The sequence below is a fragment of the Neomonachus schauinslandi genome, chromosome 3 (genome assembly GCF_002201575.2).
Source record: "Neomonachus schauinslandi chromosome 3, ASM220157v2, whole genome shotgun sequence".
Lineage (NCBI taxonomy): Eukaryota > Metazoa > Chordata > Mammalia > Carnivora > Phocidae > Neomonachus > Neomonachus schauinslandi.
The window spans coordinates 98,128,799-98,148,231 of record NC_058405.1 but is presented as its reverse complement, the minus strand read 5'-3'; the positions used below and the strand labels follow the sequence as shown (position 1 = coordinate 98,148,231).

The 19,433-nt window shown below is 37.8% G+C and overlaps 1 protein-coding gene across 1 annotated transcript in view; it reads left to right on the top strand.

Annotated features, from left to right (window-relative positions):
* Nucleotides 1-19,433, top strand: part of NCKAP5 (NCK associated protein 5) — a 792,873-nt gene that overhangs the window by 395,271 nt on the left and 378,169 nt on the right. Inside the window, exon 4 of the mRNA XM_044913605.1 lies at nt 526-659. Within this exon, the coding sequence (XP_044769540.1) occupies nt 526-659 (134 nt within the window). The remainder of the gene's footprint in view (nt 1-525; nt 660-19,433) is intronic.

The following is a 19,433-nucleotide window of genomic DNA, read 5'->3' as shown; positions in this document are numbered from 1 at the left end:
AACAATGGATCGTGGATCACCACATCAAAAACCGATGATGTATTGTATGGTGACTAACATAACATAATAAAATTTAAAAAAATAAAAAAATAAAAAAAATAAAAGCATAGACCAGAGATTGAAGAGATGAAATAATTCTGAACAGGCACTAATGATCTTACTCATCATTACTCAAATTATAATACATTTGGTAGTATTACTGGGTCATAGATCTTCATATCTGCACAAGAAGCCACCTGGTTTAGTGAAAATTATTCAAGCATTAGAGACATCAGCTAGGATTGAAAACTGTTACCTTCTGGTTTTTATGACAAATTACTCAGATGCTTCTGATCCTTAGTTTTCTTGTCTGTAATAAGAGGTTAATAATAGAACCTACTTCATGGGGTTGTAATGAGGATGAAATTAACTTATATATAAAGTCCAAGTTAGCACTTAGTAACTGACAGCTATTACTAATTATTTTTTTCTCATAGTAATTAAGAAACACCACCTTAAAAGTCATTCCCTTTGTGCGTTTCATAGCAAGAGAAGCTGATGCATGAATTGGAAGAGGAGAGACACTTACGTCTTCAGAGTGAGAAGCGGTTGCAGGAGGTGACACTGGAGTCTGAGTGCAACAGAATTCAGATGCGTGGCCTCCAACAGCAGTTCTCCAGGTATCGTTCTGAACTGAGTTTCTTGCTTCAGGAGGGGCATCTCTTCCTGCACCAGTAGTCCCTGTGCTTGAATTTCCATTGTGAAAGCTTTTGTTGAATTTGAGGAGCTAATTTACCTATAGCTTAGACCTTCTCCTCTGGCCACGCCATGATATGGCATGTGGGCAAATTTGTTGAAACTTGCTATTTGAACCTCACATAGTCTTGACTTTATTGGATCTGGTTGTCTTTTCTTCCCTGATGGGTTTCCAAGGGACTTTTCGGGGAAGATGTGGTGGCTGTGTGGCCTATAGGGATGTCCGGTGAAAGGCCAGCCAGGAGGATGAAATTTTACCGGTCATCATAACTCTATTTTAAGGAAGACAGAGAATGTGAATCTAATCATTCAGTAAGCTCTTACTCAGTACTTAAAGGAAATATTTACCAATAGTTAAAAAAAAATCAAAATCAATGAGTTTCTTTCCTTTAAAAAGACCAAACTTGAATTTGAAAGGAGCATTCTGAAAAGTAGCTCTTAGATTTAATTCCCACACAGAATCTTTCAGCTTCCAGTTACAGTTACTGTGGGTCCAGGTGAAGGTTCAGCCTATTATTTAAAAGCTATTTAGTTCCATGTAAAAAAACCCCACAAACTTTTGCTATTCCAGTCCTGGGACCAGATATGGGAACTCTGGGAAGGACGATTTACTTTCATTTCTGTATCTCACTTCACCATTTGAAAAATCAGGAAATTAATTTTTGGGTTCTTTGTTTATTTGTTTTTTTTCTCCCTCATGAGGCTATCCCAGGCTAAATCAAGTTTGAGAAGTTGCCCTAAAATTTTTCTAAGCAGTCTATGTGGATCTTATGTTTAATTTACCATTGGGATTTGGATGAGATCAATGATGGATAATATGGCTTCCTCATTATGAAACTTTTATAATGATAGCTTAAGTTTTGGATATGCCACAGGGAGAAACCGAAGTTGAGCCTCCAGATGATTTATCTCATTGTGACTAATACCATGAATGCTTGTGACTTTGGTTTAGAGTCTTCTTGGAGGAACAGGGTAGAAAGGATGGATGACCCCCCTGCATTCAGAATCATAATTTAACACCCTGTTCCACTCTCTGAGCCCATGATAAATACACAGGTGCTGTAGAAATGCACCAATCAATACTTAAACAAATGCATGTCCCACCCCTCCCAGGCTATTACTTATACAACCTTTGCTCGATTTTTCATTTGGTTTGATGGTAACTCTCACTTTATGTCTCCCAACTTGAAATAATAGACCTCCCCCACCACTTTTGAAGCAGCTCTAAAACAAACACTGCTTTGTAATGCTTGCCCTTTTAATGATACAGGAAAGGAGGATGTAGATCGCCCTACCCTTGCGCTATCTAATTACGACGTCTCTGTATTCAAGCTATTGATTTACTGGGTGTGAGACACATGGCACAGTAAATTATTTTCATATGATGCCAGGTCATCTGCTATAAATCAAATGACACCCATACAGAGTTCGGTTGCATAAGAGCCAAGGCTACGTCCTAGACTGAAAGAGAAGATAATTATATGTAGAACAAATAGTGGTTGGTTTTACATACTGCATTTCCCCTGCTATAATCAGTTTCCTTATGTAAAGCTTCATTGGAACTGAAGAATTCAAGTCCAATTGTAGCCAGACAGCTAATGTAAATCAGCAAAGGTGGAAGAAAAAGTATATGTCACAGATAAGGTAATTACACAAAGGGAGAGAGGGAAATAAACCATTAGAGTCTCTTAATGATAGAGAACAAACTGAGGGTTGATGGAGGGAGGTGGGCGGGAGAGGGGTAGATGGGTGATGGGGGTTAAGGAGGGCATTTTTTATGATGAGCACTTGGTGTTAATATGTAAGTGATGAATTACTGAATTCTACCCCAAAAACCAATATTGCACTGTATGTTTACTAAGTAAAATTTAAATAAAAAATCAAAAAAAGAAACAAAACAGATGAGCAAGGGGGGGAAAAAGAGAGAGAGAGAGGCAAACCAAGAAACAGACTCTTAACTCTAGAGAACAAACTGCTGGTTACCAGAGGGGCAGTGGGTGCGGGGATGGGTGAAATGGGGGATGGGAATAAGGAGCACACTTGTGATGAGCACAGGGTGATGTATGGAAGTGTGGAATCATTGTAGTGTAGACTTGAAACTAATATTACACTGGCTGCTAACTATACTGGAATTTAAATAAAAACTTTTAAAAGAAGATAATTATGCAATAATTTAAGTAGGCCCGCTACAACATTTTTGATGGCTTTTGGCATTTTAAACTTTGGTTTGTAAGATACTTCTAGTTCTGTTTATTTAAACAATCCTGTTATTACAATTTAAGTCTTTGTAAAATTCTCCATATTATAGAACATGTGTATAGCTCATCAGCCTTAGACATGGTCCACATCTAAATACTCAAATAATTTCCATATTCCAAATAATTGTATTGAATTTAAAACTTTTATATTCATAATTTTCTCCTTTTCTCTGGGTCAACAAGTTCATTTTGTACATGATGCTCCCTGAGATGTAGGCTTACTTTGAATATTGTTTATGGGACGAGTTTACTTTGAAAAATAATGCTAGTAACCCACCTTTTCAAAGTTTTTGAAGTGGCTTACAATAAAAGGTAGCTTTACAATATGACTAATAAAATGAAAATAGAAAATAAAAGCCACAAAAGGGTAGTGTGGCAAGTAATCGTACTTACACGGCCTGCCGTGTTTTCTGAGATTGAGCATTTGACTTAGTTCTAAGATTTCCTGGCAGACATGATTAAAAGGAAAGTACAAGAGCCTATGTAATTGTTATCTCCTCGACTCAGGGAGAGAAACATTGTCTCTGGTCACAGACTCATACTAGAACACATCCATAAGCCCCTTCAGAGATGTCATTGGAGGATATGATAGACAGTCATCCAAAATTGTGCAGATTAGGATTAATTCACAGAAGTGTTGCTAATTCTGCAAGGTCATTTACGTCTACCAAGTTAAGGGCCTTCTGAATGTCACAGTACATGAAATAGGAATGCTGGTTTCATGTCTAATGATGATGAGTAAGTAGAACTCTAGTGCTTACGGATCTCAAGTCAGGCACTATGCTGCAAGTCCATGGGAGCCTCCAGATGGACACATGTTGCATCTTTCTGATACCTGTTTGGAACCTGGAGCACAGAGACATGAGATGCTGAGGTGTGGGCAGAGCTGCGAGAAGTATTTTCCTGGTATAGTTGATGGCTTGTCACCATGCAGGCATCTAAACGGTAGGGAAGGAGATTCTGGAGTCTCAGATTCAGGGATGAGGTGAGGCTTTGGAGGGGAAAGTGGATAACGGAGTTAGAAGCCTGGATAGTCAGGTGTACGTGCGAGGTGGAGTTCAGGTGTCAGAATGAGTGCTGCAGGGTAGTTAGTCCAAGGCTTGATTTTACGCAGTTTCAGTGAGGTGATACGGCACCAGGCAAACCTGAACATTGTGATTATCTGTGGTGATGAGTAATGGGATCACTTAGGTGATAAAAATCTATAAAAATGTTTGAATGAGTAGTTCTCTTTTTATATCACCACCAAACCTTCATTTATAATCCCCCCCTTCCTCTTGACCGCTGACTAGGGTGTAATGATGAGCAGTGGTCCAAAATGTGGGCAATAAAAAGAGAGAGACAGAGATGTGACCAGAGATTACATAATCAGCTCTAAGCTCATAAATCAGAAATGGTCTGCACCGAGGGTGATTCAGGCAGCCATAATAAGCTTGATTCAGACCATTTACAACCTTTCATCTAAATATAGAGAAGAGAAAAGGCACTTCCAAATTAAGCCCTCCCATACATGAAGGAGCATTTCAGTAGGGTGGTACTGAGAGTCAGGCAGCAGTACCATTAGGGCTTCTTTGTCTTGATATTTGGTGCTATAAATCGAAGATGCTTTCCAGATGTCATAATGATTGTTTAACCTGTTGTCTGAGTGGTACACATGGCTGGGCATATTGTATGTGGTTATAGCTTTGTGCCCCACCCTTCTATGATTCTGTAACTGTCTCTACCCTCCCTTTAACTGTTCCTTTGAACTGTGCATGCCTAGCCAGCCAAGGCTAATGATGTGAGTATGGCTGTATCACTGCCTTCCCTCCTATGTAAAGATTAGTGTTGGCACCCCCAACGTCATTACCTTGAGTGAATGAGTTTGTGCCTCAGTTAGTTTCACCTAGACAAGCACTTCAGGAACACTCTCTCCAACCAGGTGGGCTCTGTTGAGGTAGAATAACAATGATTAAGAAGAGGGGCACCTGGGTGGCTCAGTTGGTTAAGCATCTGCCTTCAGCTTAGGTCATGATCCCAGGGGCCTGGGATCAAGTCCCTCATTAGGCTCCCTGCTCAGCAGGGGGCCTCCTTCTCCCTCTGCCTGCCACTCCCCCCTGCTTGTGCTTTCTCTCTCTCTCTCTCTGTCAAATAAATAAAATCTTAAAAAAAAACAATAATTAAGAAGAACCAGATTTGTGAAGAAATAAGCAATACATGACTACTGATGTAATGCAAACCATGTACAAATTGCACCTCTATTTGAGTTGGTTCCTTTGGGAACAGTGCTGTCAATGTGTAGATTATTGACAAAAGCTGCTGTTATCAGACAAGCAAACATTTTTATTGTGTGTACAGTAAGATAGAACACAGTATGCGTCCTTAAAAAAGGTAGACCCCAGATAGAGAAGACTTATGTGCATATATGAACCAAAAACCCCCCATTTATAGCTTAGCTATAAATTAAAGGAACTTTTGCCCAAATTCGGGACAGTCAGACTTCATATTTGTTAATGGTATGTTATCACGCAAAGGCATAAGTCAAGCCGGATGAAATGAGCACTAATTGTATAGTGCTACTAGCAATAATAATACACATGTTTATCATATGACAGCTCCATGCTACAGTGTGTTTGAAGCTTTAAATTAGAATCAACTTGGTAGACTCACCACCCAGAAGACATATTTTATAAACTATCTACTGCTGGTGAACCATATCACACCCGAAGCATCATCAGAAATCAATTACTGTTTCTCTGCAGCCTTGAAATGTTCCCCGTGTGTGTGTGTGTGCATGCATGTGTGCACATGTGTGTGTATGTGTGTGTATTTACACCATGCAGTGTAAATTTAAGTAAAGGGAACAATTAAGCTTTGTCACCCATAATAGACAAGGATAGTTAAAAATCACCCAAGTGGAGTCTAAGCTTTCTCCCCCTACCTCCAGGATTTTTCTGCACCTGTTTTGACCTTCTCTCCCTTCATAGTTATCTGCTGCCTTGAAGCTATTTCTTTGCTTACTGTAACTGGGACTTCTCCTATCACGGTTGATTGCTATGCTTAAGTGCAGTTGGCTGCATGCTGAACTTCAAGGAGATGTAAGTGGAGATGGTTTTACTGCTTAACTCGTTCACTGGTTGTTGTTCACATTATCGGCTCTCAGACACTTTATGGAAGCCTAGGGTTCATTTTCTGCTGCCCATTTGGAAGCTCTAGGCACCTGGCATAGAAGTGTGTGTTGAAGAGGATAATATCCCCTTAAATGTTCTATCAACGTATTCCCTTCTACCTCTGCGTCTGTTGGGTACATGCGAAGAACATTTTCTCTACATCTTTAGGAGGAGTAAAACATAACAAGAGGAGAAAAGCTGTCAGTTGACCCTCGGACAGTCAACAGCACAGAGCTCTTCTCCTCTTCTGCATTTGTTCCTATCTCAGACCCTCGTCAGCTTTAACCTATCACAGGGGCTGGCTCTCCTGAGTGCCTTGTTCCTCCTGATGAATATAGAGGGCGATTTTCTATTGATTTGGGGTTGCTGTTTCCACACTATCAGCAATATTTCTAGCTGAGACTTTTCATAAAAATGGGGGCCTCTCATCTCCTTTGAGAAAATCTAGCAGAAGTTTAAGATGGCAAAGCAACATTGGCGAAACGGTAAATTTTCTTCAAATCACACAGATGGAAAAAAAGATTTTAAATAGCATCTTTTAAAATGCCTGGTTCACATAATATGGATCATGTTTTGCTGTCAGAAGTTTATATCTTATCTAGTGTGTAAGCTCTTGCTTAAGCAAAGCAGAGGGAGGCTAAAACCAACTATAAGAGAATAGGAAAAAAAAAGATGCCATTTTCAGCTCCCCGAGTAACTGATAACTTAATGCTGAACATTGCTTATTTCCTTTGTATTTCTGTTTCTGCATAAAACATGATGACATTGTCATAAGTTTTCTAAATTCTTAACAGAGCTATATGTTGTTGAGTAGAAAACATAGAAGTTATATTGCCGTTATTTATCCTTGGTAGAGAAAAGAGTATCAACACAGAGTATAGTTCCAATTTTATTTCAAAGAGCACCATCCTATTAAATGGGGCTTCCTAGGACCTCGTTCTAGCTCCACTTTTAACTAGCTTAATAACTTCAGTAAAGTAATTTGAACTTTTTAGATCTCAGTTTGCTCAATTGTAACATAAAGAAGTTTAGTTGTTTATAGTTTTATAATGCTTCTTATGGTTTTTAAAAAGACAGTGTATTTAAACTGAAGTGCATTACATTAGTGAATTAACTGTTGTGACCAGGCCTGCTTGAAGTTCTAACAACCAGGCTTTTGTGTTGGGGATGTGGGGTCAACGGTCTTACTCTCCACGCTGTGATCACGGTGAAGCTCTGTGGGGTTGGGCTTTCACCATGTCTATTTTGGTTACTTGACTGTGGAGAAGTCAAGATTAGAAAAGTGCCAAGCCCAGATGAAATATTTCTGTTGAGGACAGCCAAAATTGAATACCAAGGAACTTGACTGGCAAAAGGAAGCTACGATCCTCTGCAGTGGACATAACCATTATCACTCTTGGCTCTGATATTGTCTGCTTTAGGATTTATTTGAACTGGTTTGGGAAAAAGCCTGAACAGAGAGAACTTTATGACATCCAGAATTGTTTTCACTTTTAAACAATTTCTCTGAAGAAACAGCCATCAGTAAAAACAAAAAACAAACAACAAAACAAAAACAGTGATTTAGTCTCCTTCTAAATATATTTTAAATTACCCATTATACTCTTACTATGTTCCTCTCCCCTCCCCAACATACTTTTTTCTTTTAAGAAAACAAATACAGGATATAGAATCCATTTTATTTTAAAATTGGAAACTAAATTCATTCTTACTCTGAATAATAAATACTTTTTGGTCAGATCTGCAGAAAATCCATTTTTTAGGTGTACAGTTTGTTCAGTTTTGACAAGCGTATACCATCGTGTAACCAAATCAAAATATAGAATATTTTCCTGCCCCTGAAAAGTTCCCTGATTTCCCTTTGTTGTCAGTTCTAACTCCATATCCTAAGCCCCTGGCAACAACTGATGTGATTTCTCTCCCTGTAGTTTTGCCTTTTTCAGAAAATCATATAATTTTGAAGTTAGAAATAATTTCACTTTCTGTGTCTGGTTTCTTTCACTCAGTGTGTCTTTTGATATGCATCCTTTTCGTTGCATGTGTCAGTGGTTCATTCCCTTTTATTGCTCTGTAATATTCCATTGTATAAAGGTACCTATTTGTTTAATCATTCAGCTACTCATGGGTTTCTTCCAGTTGGAGTGAGTATAACGTTGCTGTAAACTTGTGACTTTCATGCTATAATTTCAGCGTTTTCATTTCTCTTGGGCAGATAAGTAGGAATGGGATCATTACAGAGTCACATAGGAAGCGTACGTTTAACTTTATAAGAAACTGTCAAACTTTTTCAAAGTAGCTGTGCCATTTTGCATTCTCACTAGCGAGGCATAGGTGTTATTCCGTGTTAATAAGTGCTTCTTGAAAAACAAAACACAAATACAGAAAACCACACACACACAAAATAACTGGCTTAATGAATTATTCTAAGGTGAACACTCTTGTAACCAACATCAAGAAAGAAACTCTACCAGCTATCCAGAATGCCGCTGGGGGCCTCTTCCCATTCTCAACCTTCATCTTCCCCCAATAAGTAACTAATATCCTACCTTTATAACAATAACCCCCTTGTGTTTTTAGTGTTATCTCTTCCTGTACATCCCCAGACACTTTAGTTTAGCCTTGGCTGTTTGTTATAAAATTGGTTATGTATTTTAGGTTTCTTTTAACAAATATCACTTGCTTTTCTTTCAAATACCTATTAAAGAACCTAGAGCATTTGACGTACAGAATTTCTCAGTTTAAATTTATTGTTTGCTATTCTTGGGGCAGTTTAACATGCTCCTCTGTTCTCCATATTTCCAGCAAATTGGCATCTGTTTCCATACACTGCTCTTAATAATGATCTATATGAAGAGATCAAGGTTGTTGTTGCCTAAGGGGTGGAGAACTTTTCTTATATCCCCATACATTTCTTATACCACAACCAATAACCTTTGCCATAATACGCATTCAATAAATATTTGTTGGTTGAAGAATGAATGAATAAATGAATGAATATGAGAATGAATGTGTATCTTCACTGAAACAGAAAGGTGCAGCCAGCATTGGAACACTTAGGTTAAACATGGAAGAATTTTAAAGATAGTGTGTTTATGATAGAAGTTTGCTTCCAAGAGAGGTTGTAGAATGGCCATTCCTGTGAATCTTTTAAAACTTTCATAATAGTCATCATTCTTAGAGTTAGAAACCATGATGGCCTGGGAGGATGAAGACCCAATTTCCCATTCCTGGGCTTCTATGATAGAGTACTCACCTATAAAAGATGAGTTGCCTTTTTTTCAGAATATTCTTTGCAGAATTCCTGTCTGCAAGGCACTAAATTGAATTTGGTGCATTAAAAGTTTACTTCCCATAGGGTAAAATTTACTTTCAGAGAGTGTTTTATGACCCTTAGATAACATTTATACTAGTGTTTCTGTGGTGGCGTATGGGGCAAATGCAATGCAGCAGTCGGAGGAGGAAGGATCATTTTTTGATTACCTTTCAGTCTATAAGCAGTGCCTTTAATGAATGGTATCCCCACAGAGTGTGTCTCTGAATGCTGGTTGTAAATACTTGGAACTATTCTTTGGGATCCTTTGTGTAATTTGTGGAGAATTATTCCGTTAAGATGGTTCTTATTTATAAATGTCTACATCTGCTGTTAACCAACAGCCTGGAGCTTTTAGGAATGTTTCCCCAAGAATAGAGCAGGGAATTAGCTGTGCTGAAGCTGTGGGCTCCTGACAAAAGACATGTGTTGTGGTTTTCATTAAATTGTGTTTCAGAATTTTTTGTACATTTCCCCTGACCAAAGGTTTTCACCTGTCATTTGGAGTAGCAGCAAGTGACAGGATATATTTTCACAAAACACAAAGATGAATTTATTTTGCCATATTTAGTCCCTATAACATTTCAAGCTGTTATATCTTATAATAAGCATTTTTATTATTATTATTTTTTAAAGATTTTATTTATTTATTCATGAGAGACACAGAGAGAGAGAGAGAAGCAGAGGGAGAAGCAGGCTCCCAAGGAGCAGGGAGCCCGATGCGGGACTCGATCCCAGGACTCTGGGATCATGACCTGAGCCGAAGGCAGACGCTTAACCATCTGAGCCACCCAGGCGCCCAGCATTTTTATTATTATTGATAACAACGTGGCCACAAAAATGATCATGTTTTACACTTCTTTTATTTTGCAATGTTTCCAGAACTGTTCCTTACATTATGTCATTCAGTTTTCACTCTAACCTTTGGCATGGTAAGCAAAGCATGTTGTGATATCATAATTTTAATAAATATCACTATTGAACCTTACAAAAAATGAAGTCACTTGTTCATAATCACATAGCTAGGTGAATCCCAATCTAGACCACGGGACTTCTGGTGTTCGGTCAAATCCTGTCTATTCCCTCATTAATTCATTTTGTAGTTTATGATCAATGATAGAAAATGAAGATTCAAATGATATTAGAAGCAATTGTATTTCATTAGATTTCAGCCTTGATCATAAGTTTAGACATTCTGCCACTGACAGTGTTTCTTAAACTTGATCATCTCTTGACTGGGACTGCACCCAAGAGGAACTTGGGCCAAAGTGGTAAATGTAATTATATCATGTCAAAAGGAGAATTTGGGTATTAAAGAGGGCACATATTGAATGGAGCACTGTGTGTTATATGCAAACAATGAATCATGGAACACTACATCAAAAACTAATGATGTAATGTATGGTGATTAACATAACATAATGAAATTTAAAAAAAAAAAGAATTTGGTAGCCACTCTTTTCTCATTTCGGAATTCAAAAGGAATTTCAGTAGTTGTCTCTCTTTAGTGCCGTGCCTTTTTTATGGCCTCTACTTTCTTAGTATATTTTTATACTGTATTATCAAACCAGCTGGCCTGGTGATTAAATTGGTACTTCCAGACATCTAGACTACCACCAAACTACAATTATATTTATTACTTGAACTGCGTAGTCATTGAATTTAGCTGAGATGACCCAGATTTCCCCTTTGATGTGAGCTTGGACAGTATGCATTTAGCTAACAAAACCCAGTTCCAGATTCACATTCTTGCTGATGTTTTTAAAAACATTCCACTTTCCTCAATTATTATACAGACTGTAAATACATAAGTGTATTTTTTCTTGCTAGTGGTTTTGGATCTCAATATGATATATTCCCTCAATAGGCTGTAAAGTTTTTATTGCTCTTACCTGATATATAGTAGGTGCTCAGTAAATGTTGAAATAATAAATAATTCCAATTGGCCATGGTTGCTGTATTAAGGTACCATTTATTGAGCCCCTGCTATAGATGACATTTGGCTATTCTGGTGTATCCTATTTACCTAAGTCATTTTCAGATTTCTAAATTATTTTATTTTTATTCAATTTTAAAATTTTCCACTCAGAAAATTTCCACTCATATTGTTGCTCAATGAGTAAGTTTTTGCAGGAACTTCTGAGACCGAAGTATGACGATTAAAAACAAAATGAGAAAATTGTTTTGATGGTGCTAAGCAAGGTGGAGGGACACAAAATAAGTAAGTCATTTCCCCTGTCCCTAAGGAACTTATGGTAAAGAAAGAGTCACACTTGAAAACAAAACAAAACAAAACAAAAAAAAACTAATAACGTTAGATGAAATCACATCTTTGCTGCAAGAAAGGAAGAAAAAAAAATGACCTAAGAAAAGCTGTGAGCCAGAAAGGGATTTATTTGAGATGACTATTGAAGCATGTGGAGGTGAAGGAGGATTTAATACAGAACTGAAGGAAGGGCGTTTTAGGTTAAGAGAACAGAAGAACATAAAGATATAGGTCTAAAGGTGTGAGTATTCGTGATGGGTTTCAGAAGCTGCTAATAGTTGTGTATGGCTCCCGCTCAGTTCTGCTAAGGCCCTTATCTGCACACTAGCTGTTTGAATTCAGGCCTTCATCATCCCCTTGCATCTTGGTAGTGAAAGAATGCCTGGCCTACTTTTGCAGGTTGATCTTATGAATATCTCAATCACGCAAGTCAATCTTACTTTGAACCCTTTTCCTGAAGCACAGCGGTCACCTTTGATGTCAGAAAACACTCGAAGAATTGATTTCTGTTCCCTCAGCAATTCACATTATTGTCAAGAGAGTCCCCAGTGAAGTAGTATATTTAGTATACTTCCAATATGCATGACATATATAATGCTTACAAGTCTATTGCCTTTTCAGAAACAATCACCAAAGCACACGGTATGTTATCAAGAAATACCCTACAGGTCTTTGTAATAGATTTGAATGGCTTCAAGATTCTGCAGACCCAGACTTCTAAGCAGTCTTTCTTGAGTAAAGAATTGAGTAGCAGAGTGGTAAGGCTGTAGTTACTGCCTCAATGCATGTAAAGCCCAGTTCAGGAAAGGCCAGGACCTTGGAGGTTGCAATGACGGGGAGAACATCCATCATTTAATAAAACCTGGGGAGGAGAAGGACGAAGTCTAAATGCATAAGGAGAGAACTCTCAGATGTGAAATGCAACAAAGCTGCACACTTGAAACTTCTACGATGAGCCTTTAAACCTAAGATATATGAGATACATATGTTAAACTCATTTGTTTTTTATTAACGTTTAAAGAGAACTTACCAGGTATCAGGTACTATTCTAGGTCCCAGGAATATAGCAGTGAAACAAAACAAAAAAATGTCCCTTTCTCATGGAGGAAGCATAATATTATATGGAATTTAATTCTTAAAGCAACCCTCCATGGAAGATATTCCTATTTTTTGAAGACTTTTTTTTTTTTTAATTTAAAGTCAATTAGCCAACATATATAGTACATCATTAATTTCAGAGATATTCCTATTATCTCTCTTTTATATATGGTAAAACTGAGGCCCATGTGGGTTAAATAATTTGCCCATTGCCATACAGCCTGAATGTATCATAGCTGCGATTTGAACTCAGGCAGCCTGGCTGTCAGCCATTAATCTGTGTGGTTTCCTGTTTGTTATCCACGAAAGAGAAAATGAGCTAATGTTTACTGGGTATTGACCTTGTACCCTTTGGGGGCCTTGGGGGTACTTTAAACATGTAATATTATCACTTACAATTCCACGAGGAAGTATTAGCATCCATATTTTATAAATAAGAGAAATAAAACCCAATGAAGTTAAATGATTTGCGAAAGGTCACACAGCTGCTAAATAGCTGAACCAGGATTCAACTCAGTTTTTTTTGTCCCTTGACATATATTCTCTTCCTATTGTGTACTACAAAAATTAATAAATGTTAGGATTGTCAAAGAGTCAGTATTTACTTCAATTTTTGTGTTTGGAGAAAGTAAATACAGTCAGTGTTTTGGATATATGCTACTTTCTGAAATTTTTCTTTCAGTGTCTTTGAGAACCTATGTGTGTCTACTAATTGCCTGGGATATGTTCTACATGACTAACAAGTTTCTCTGTCATTTAGTATAAGACACAAAATGTTGTTCTAGGCATATGTTTTCAAGTCAACTCACTCTGAAACTTACAAGACTTTATAATAATTAAATTCATATATCAGTGTGTCTTTCTCCAAAATTACTTGATTAATGAACCTTTAACAATTTGAGAAATTGATCTATAGTTAAATTTGAAATGAATGCTGGATGCAAATATGGTGTTTTATGGAGTTCACCATCCTTTCCACTGTACTACTACTCCAAAATACTCATCTAGATTTCCTCCTCGTTTTCAATATTTCAATCAGTATTTTTCTCCTATTTCCATATAAATGTAATCATCAAGTTACAAGAAGAAAGAGAAACATGTACCAGGTAGAGAAAAGTGGATGTTTATTATGCTATAATTTATCTAAGAAGGAAATGAGTGGGATTTGTGTACATGTGTATATGTGCACCTGTAAAATACATGGAAAGAGACCTTTTCAGGAGGATGAAGTAAAACTGTAAAAAATAGTTAGCTATAGATATTCAGAGAAAATAGAAAATTGAACAAGAATAGTTGCTAGAATTCTCTGAATATTTAAGAATTTGACTTTAGAAATACATGAAAAATTTTTTTATCTTTTTATTTTATGTTATGTTAATCCCCATACATTACATCATTAGTTTTAGATGTAGTGTTCCATGATTCATTGTTTGTGCATAACACCCAGTGCTCCATGCAGAACGTGCCCTCTTTAATACCCATCATCAGGCTAACCCATCCCCCCACCCCCCTCCCCTCTAGAACTCTCAGTTATATATGAGTATTTAATATAATTATAACATCTAATTTAAATTTTTCTAAAATTTGAAAACACAACAAAACAAATACATCTAACTGCAAATTTAGTTGGTGACAAAACTACATACAGACACACACACACACACGTCATTTAAAGTGACTTCCAGACATAGAAGTTTATTAATATCATTGTATTAATGACAAACACACACACACTCACACAAAATCCAAAGCAAAAAACACAGTATGTTGCACACCTAAAACTAATACAGTGTTATTTGTCAAATAAAAATAAAAATAGAAAAATAATAAATTCAATTATATGGAAAAAAAAAACAAAAATGTAATTATGTTTTGTAATCATATTTTTGGAGGTAGTGTTGATATTGTTATCCTGAGACACTTGTTAAAAGATCCTGGATCACTCATGATCTAATTTGAAAAGGCTTCCACCAGTCAAAAATGTCTCCATTTGTGCATCAATAAGAATAATGACTGCACTGTATTGAAATGCATCAACTATGTTGAAATCCTTTCACCCTCATGATACAAAACAACCCTAACACAAATTTTGGAGGATGCTAGGGAACCAACCCATTATTTTAAAAACTGATAAAAAATGGAAAAGAATCAAGCATTTATCCTGTCTGTCTTTTAAGAACTGTAACTAAATTGCTGTTGGGTGGGTGGCAAGTTTCTCTGTATAGGATATTTCAGCTAATAAATGAAAAAAGAATGATATAAAGCAGAATATATTTTGCAACTCTTTATGAAATAATGGGTAAGCAGTGCTCACCATTGGCTGCAAACATCACAGAGAGAGATAGTTTCTATTATGTGTCTGATAGAAATACCCAACAGCATCTATGAAAACATCTTGCCAAAAAATGAATTCGAATCTAATCAAGCCTGTAGATCTAATGACCAATTTTGGGAGACATCATGAAAATAGGTTGGGCAAAATCCAAGCTATGAAAATTTTACACGAAAAACAAGCTGGTTTCTTCAACACATAAACTACAAAAAAAGACAAAAGGATGTGAGAAAACCTGGTAAGAGTCTCAAGAGACATTGTGGGGACCTTATTTGGATTGTGATTTGAAGAGACAGTTTAAAAAGAAAAAGATATTGGGAAATCTGAGATTGGTTGGAAGATTTGTGTACTTTCTGAACATTTGATTTGGTTCATGTTTTTAAGTGTGGTGAAATATGGGTACATTTTTAAAAGAGTACGTTCTAAATATACAAACTGACAAGCATGTGATTTGGTTTCAATAATTGGGAGGGAGGATCCGGAGTAAAGATGAAGCCTCAGTGGCCTTGAGTTAGTTATAATTAAGCTGTATATGGGGCACATGAAAGTTTCTTAAACTTTAACTTCTACTTTTGTAGAAGTTTATAATTTTTCATTAAAAACAAAAAGAGGGGCGCCTGGATGGCTCAGTCAATTAAGTGTCCGGCTCTTGATTTTGGCTCAGGTCATCTCATGGTTATGAGATTGAGCCCTGCCTTGGGTGCCACACTCAGCAGGGAGTCTGCTTGTCCCTCTCCCTCTGGCCCTTCCTCTCCTCCTGCTCATGCTCTCTCTCTCTCTCAAATAAATAAATAAAATCTTAAAAAAAAAAAACCCTCAGAAACATATTTCTTGTTGTGGATTATTAGCTGTAATCTGAGTTTTGCTAAAGAAATTAACAGAACTTAATCCAATTACTCTCATTTATATGCCTGTAATTTTTAAAAGTTAATTTCAGTAGAACCCTCACATGTATGGGGCCTAGGGCAAGTGTACAAGTGGTGGCCAAATTCCATATGTCTAAATATGGAAAAGTTGTAAATCAAGCTAGCAAACTGCTAAATGAAATATTTTCTACTTCCTAACCTTGATGAATATACCTTTATCAGGTCCTGGAAGACCAAATTTTAAAATTATCTGGTATCTTGGTGTTTTGTCCTGGCTTGTGGTGGTACCAAACAACCAGTTCCTAACTCTCAGCCTGCAGCCCAATCTTTTGGTCATCTCCCTTTCTCTCCCCACCCCGAGCCCCATCTTCCCATACCACCAGGGGCCTTAATGCACCCCGAGTACATCCCAGCTTTTAAGTCTCTACCTTGTCCACACTTCCTGTCTGATGCCACTTCTTGGGATGTAGATGCACGTGAAGGGCTGTGCTGGTCCTGGAAACAGGCTCAGGGCCATTTGGAAAGAAATTTCTGGTTCACAAGTACCTAGAACATCATGAGAGAGAGGGGAGGCACAGACTTTGTATGGGCACATCCTCTTGACTCTAAGGAGTCCTCACCTGATGGAAGAGAGGGGTTATAGGAGCATCAGAGTATAGCCCTCTGGGGCTTATGGCCCAGAGCTTGACATCTCATGCCTGGGATAGGGCTCTGTTACATTAAATTCTACAACTCCTACAAGAAACCCTTTAATTTTGCTCACCTGGTTTGATATATTTGATTGCTTTTTACATTTGTCTTTGCAAATATTGACAACAATTTAAGTAAAATACAAACTGAATATTAGTCATCTTACAAAAATTATTTTTTGCTCTCAAAGTATATTTAGCAACTTCAAAGGCTTTAGCTGCCTGTTCACTTTGTAGAATTAACACAAGCTCAAAACATATTCAAGAAAAAGAAACAAACAAACCAATTTTTCAAACCATCCTTAAAGGAGGAGATGATTCTTGTTTGAACAGCATCCAAGGCAGGGGCACTGGCCTACTGCCTGAACTCTACAACACAAATACTATTATGCTCAGCCAGAGAGACACTATTCTGATAAACTGGCAGAAAACTTGCCCAAGAGAAGGAAGTATGCTCTTGTGGAAGAGGTGGAAACAGAATTCAGCAAGGATAACTGCTGTGATTGCCCTCTGGCCTATCATCTGGGGACACGTTTCATACTAAAAATTGGTGCAAGTGTAAGGCCAGCAGTAGCCTCCATGGAAGCATCTGGCTCTGGGTCAGCTCTAATAGGAACGAGTCAGTCCGCTACCAGACAAGTCAGCTCCACCATGGTGACCTTGGGTCCGATGTAGTGGCATCTGGACATTTGTTGGAGGCAAATTACAGGGTAGTTCTGACAATAATTTTATATTAAACTAAATGGCTGCTACTCATCTGTCTACAAAAAGACTTAGAAGGGATTCTCATATTTTTATGCCTTACTGAAAATGGAATTGCCGTTATTGTTGCTGGTGGTTATAGCTGAAAGTTTGCCTCAGAAGTATAGCTACTAATTATACTGTTAATCTGTTCCTTCAGCAGATACTTAGGAGTGTTTTTACTGTGTATTATCAGGCACTGTAACAGACATTCTCTGACTATATGTGCTTGTGTTTGGGTGTGTTTACTTAATTCTTGCAGTTAACCAGTGAAATCAGTGGCATCATACCTACTTAAAGAAAAGTAAACTGAGGCTCAGAGAGCTAAGGCCATAAAACAAGTAAGTACTTCTATATTGTACTTCCAAAGTTTTATACTCTTTCTGTGTGTCGTACTGCCCTTGATCTTCCCCATTTTCTTGAATGGAGAATTGTGCACTTGTGTATCCCAACCAGAATTCTGTGTCAGCATCCTCTCATACACTCCTTTAATTCACTTGTAATCTTGGTTTCTATTTTGGGGAGGTTTTACTAATATTCTGCTGTGCCTCTCTATTCCTAGAGTTAAAACATCATGTGATTTTCCACTAATTTACCTTTTACTCCGTGGTCACTGTTTTGTAATTTTTATCTAAAAATCCTGTCGACCAATTGTTCATAACAGTTCAATAAATGGGGCCCTTGAGTGCAATTGGAACTGGGTGCAATGAAGAAGAATCAGCTGCACTTAACATCATTCCTCCCTGCACCAAAGGTACCAGGGTGCAATCAGCTTTGGGTCATGCTTTTGTGATGGAGAATATCCTTGTTTCCATAGAGACAATGGCAGAGAGGCATGAGAGAGTGATCATCATAGTAGTGTTTGTAGGGTGTTGTTCTACCTGTGCAGATTCCACGTGGCTGTCATGAAGACTCTGGTTCACAATGATTAAATGGAAATGAGCTGATCTTATCCACTGATTGATTCATATATACACTCATCACCTCCCAAACCACGTGGGTCTTATACTTCTTGTCTATCCCCTTGGTCTGGGAATATAATTGCTATCCAATGAGTATTTTCCGGTCAATAAATTGGATACACAGTGGCAGTGATTAGGTGTGGTTTTAGCCATGGTAGTCCAGGCCTCAGTGAGGTCTGGCTCAGGACAAGTACCTGGACAGATAATTCTACAGTGGAAGTCTGCTTTTAAAGACTGTTTGTTCCCACCAATAATTCTGAATTCACTTTCAATTGGTCAGAGTAGAGAATATGTGGGGGCAGACCTCTCTATCTCTCTTACTCTCACTTGGGGTGCGTTATAGACTGAATTGTATCTCCCCAAAATTCGTATGTTAAAACTCCAACCTCCAATGTGACTGTAAAGCCATAGGGCCTTTAGAAGGGTAAATAAGGTTTAAATGAGGTGATAAGGGGGGGGCCCAAATCCGACAGGATTGTGACCTTATAGGAAGAGGAAGATACATCAAGGCTCATTCTCTCTCCAGGTGCACACAGAAGAAAGGCAATGTGAGCACACAGTGAGAAGGTAGCTGTCTACAAGCCAGGAAGAGAGTCCTCACCAGAAACCAACCCTGAGGACCCCCTTGATCTTGGGCTTCTAGCCTCCAGAACTTTGAGACAATAAAGTTCTGTTGTTTAGTCACCCGGTCTGTGGCTTTGTGTTATGGTAGCCCTAGCAGAGTAACCCAGCGTGTGAGAGCAGAAGGGCCGAGTTGTAACCCTGCCTTCATATTTTATATGTGGCATACTTCTTGGGATCACAGATGAGAAAAGCCATGGATTATGTGTAACTTCCAGGATGTCACCCCACTTCCTTTCCTGTTCAAGAAAACACAACAGGAAATATGTGGGTGAGGCTAATATGCTTATCCAAAATGATATTCCCCTTTATTTCACCCTAATAGAGAGATGCACTAGATTATTAAAATGTCATGATACTTCTCTCCTGGTTGATAAAAGCTTAGGTTTCTCAAGCCTCTTTCTTC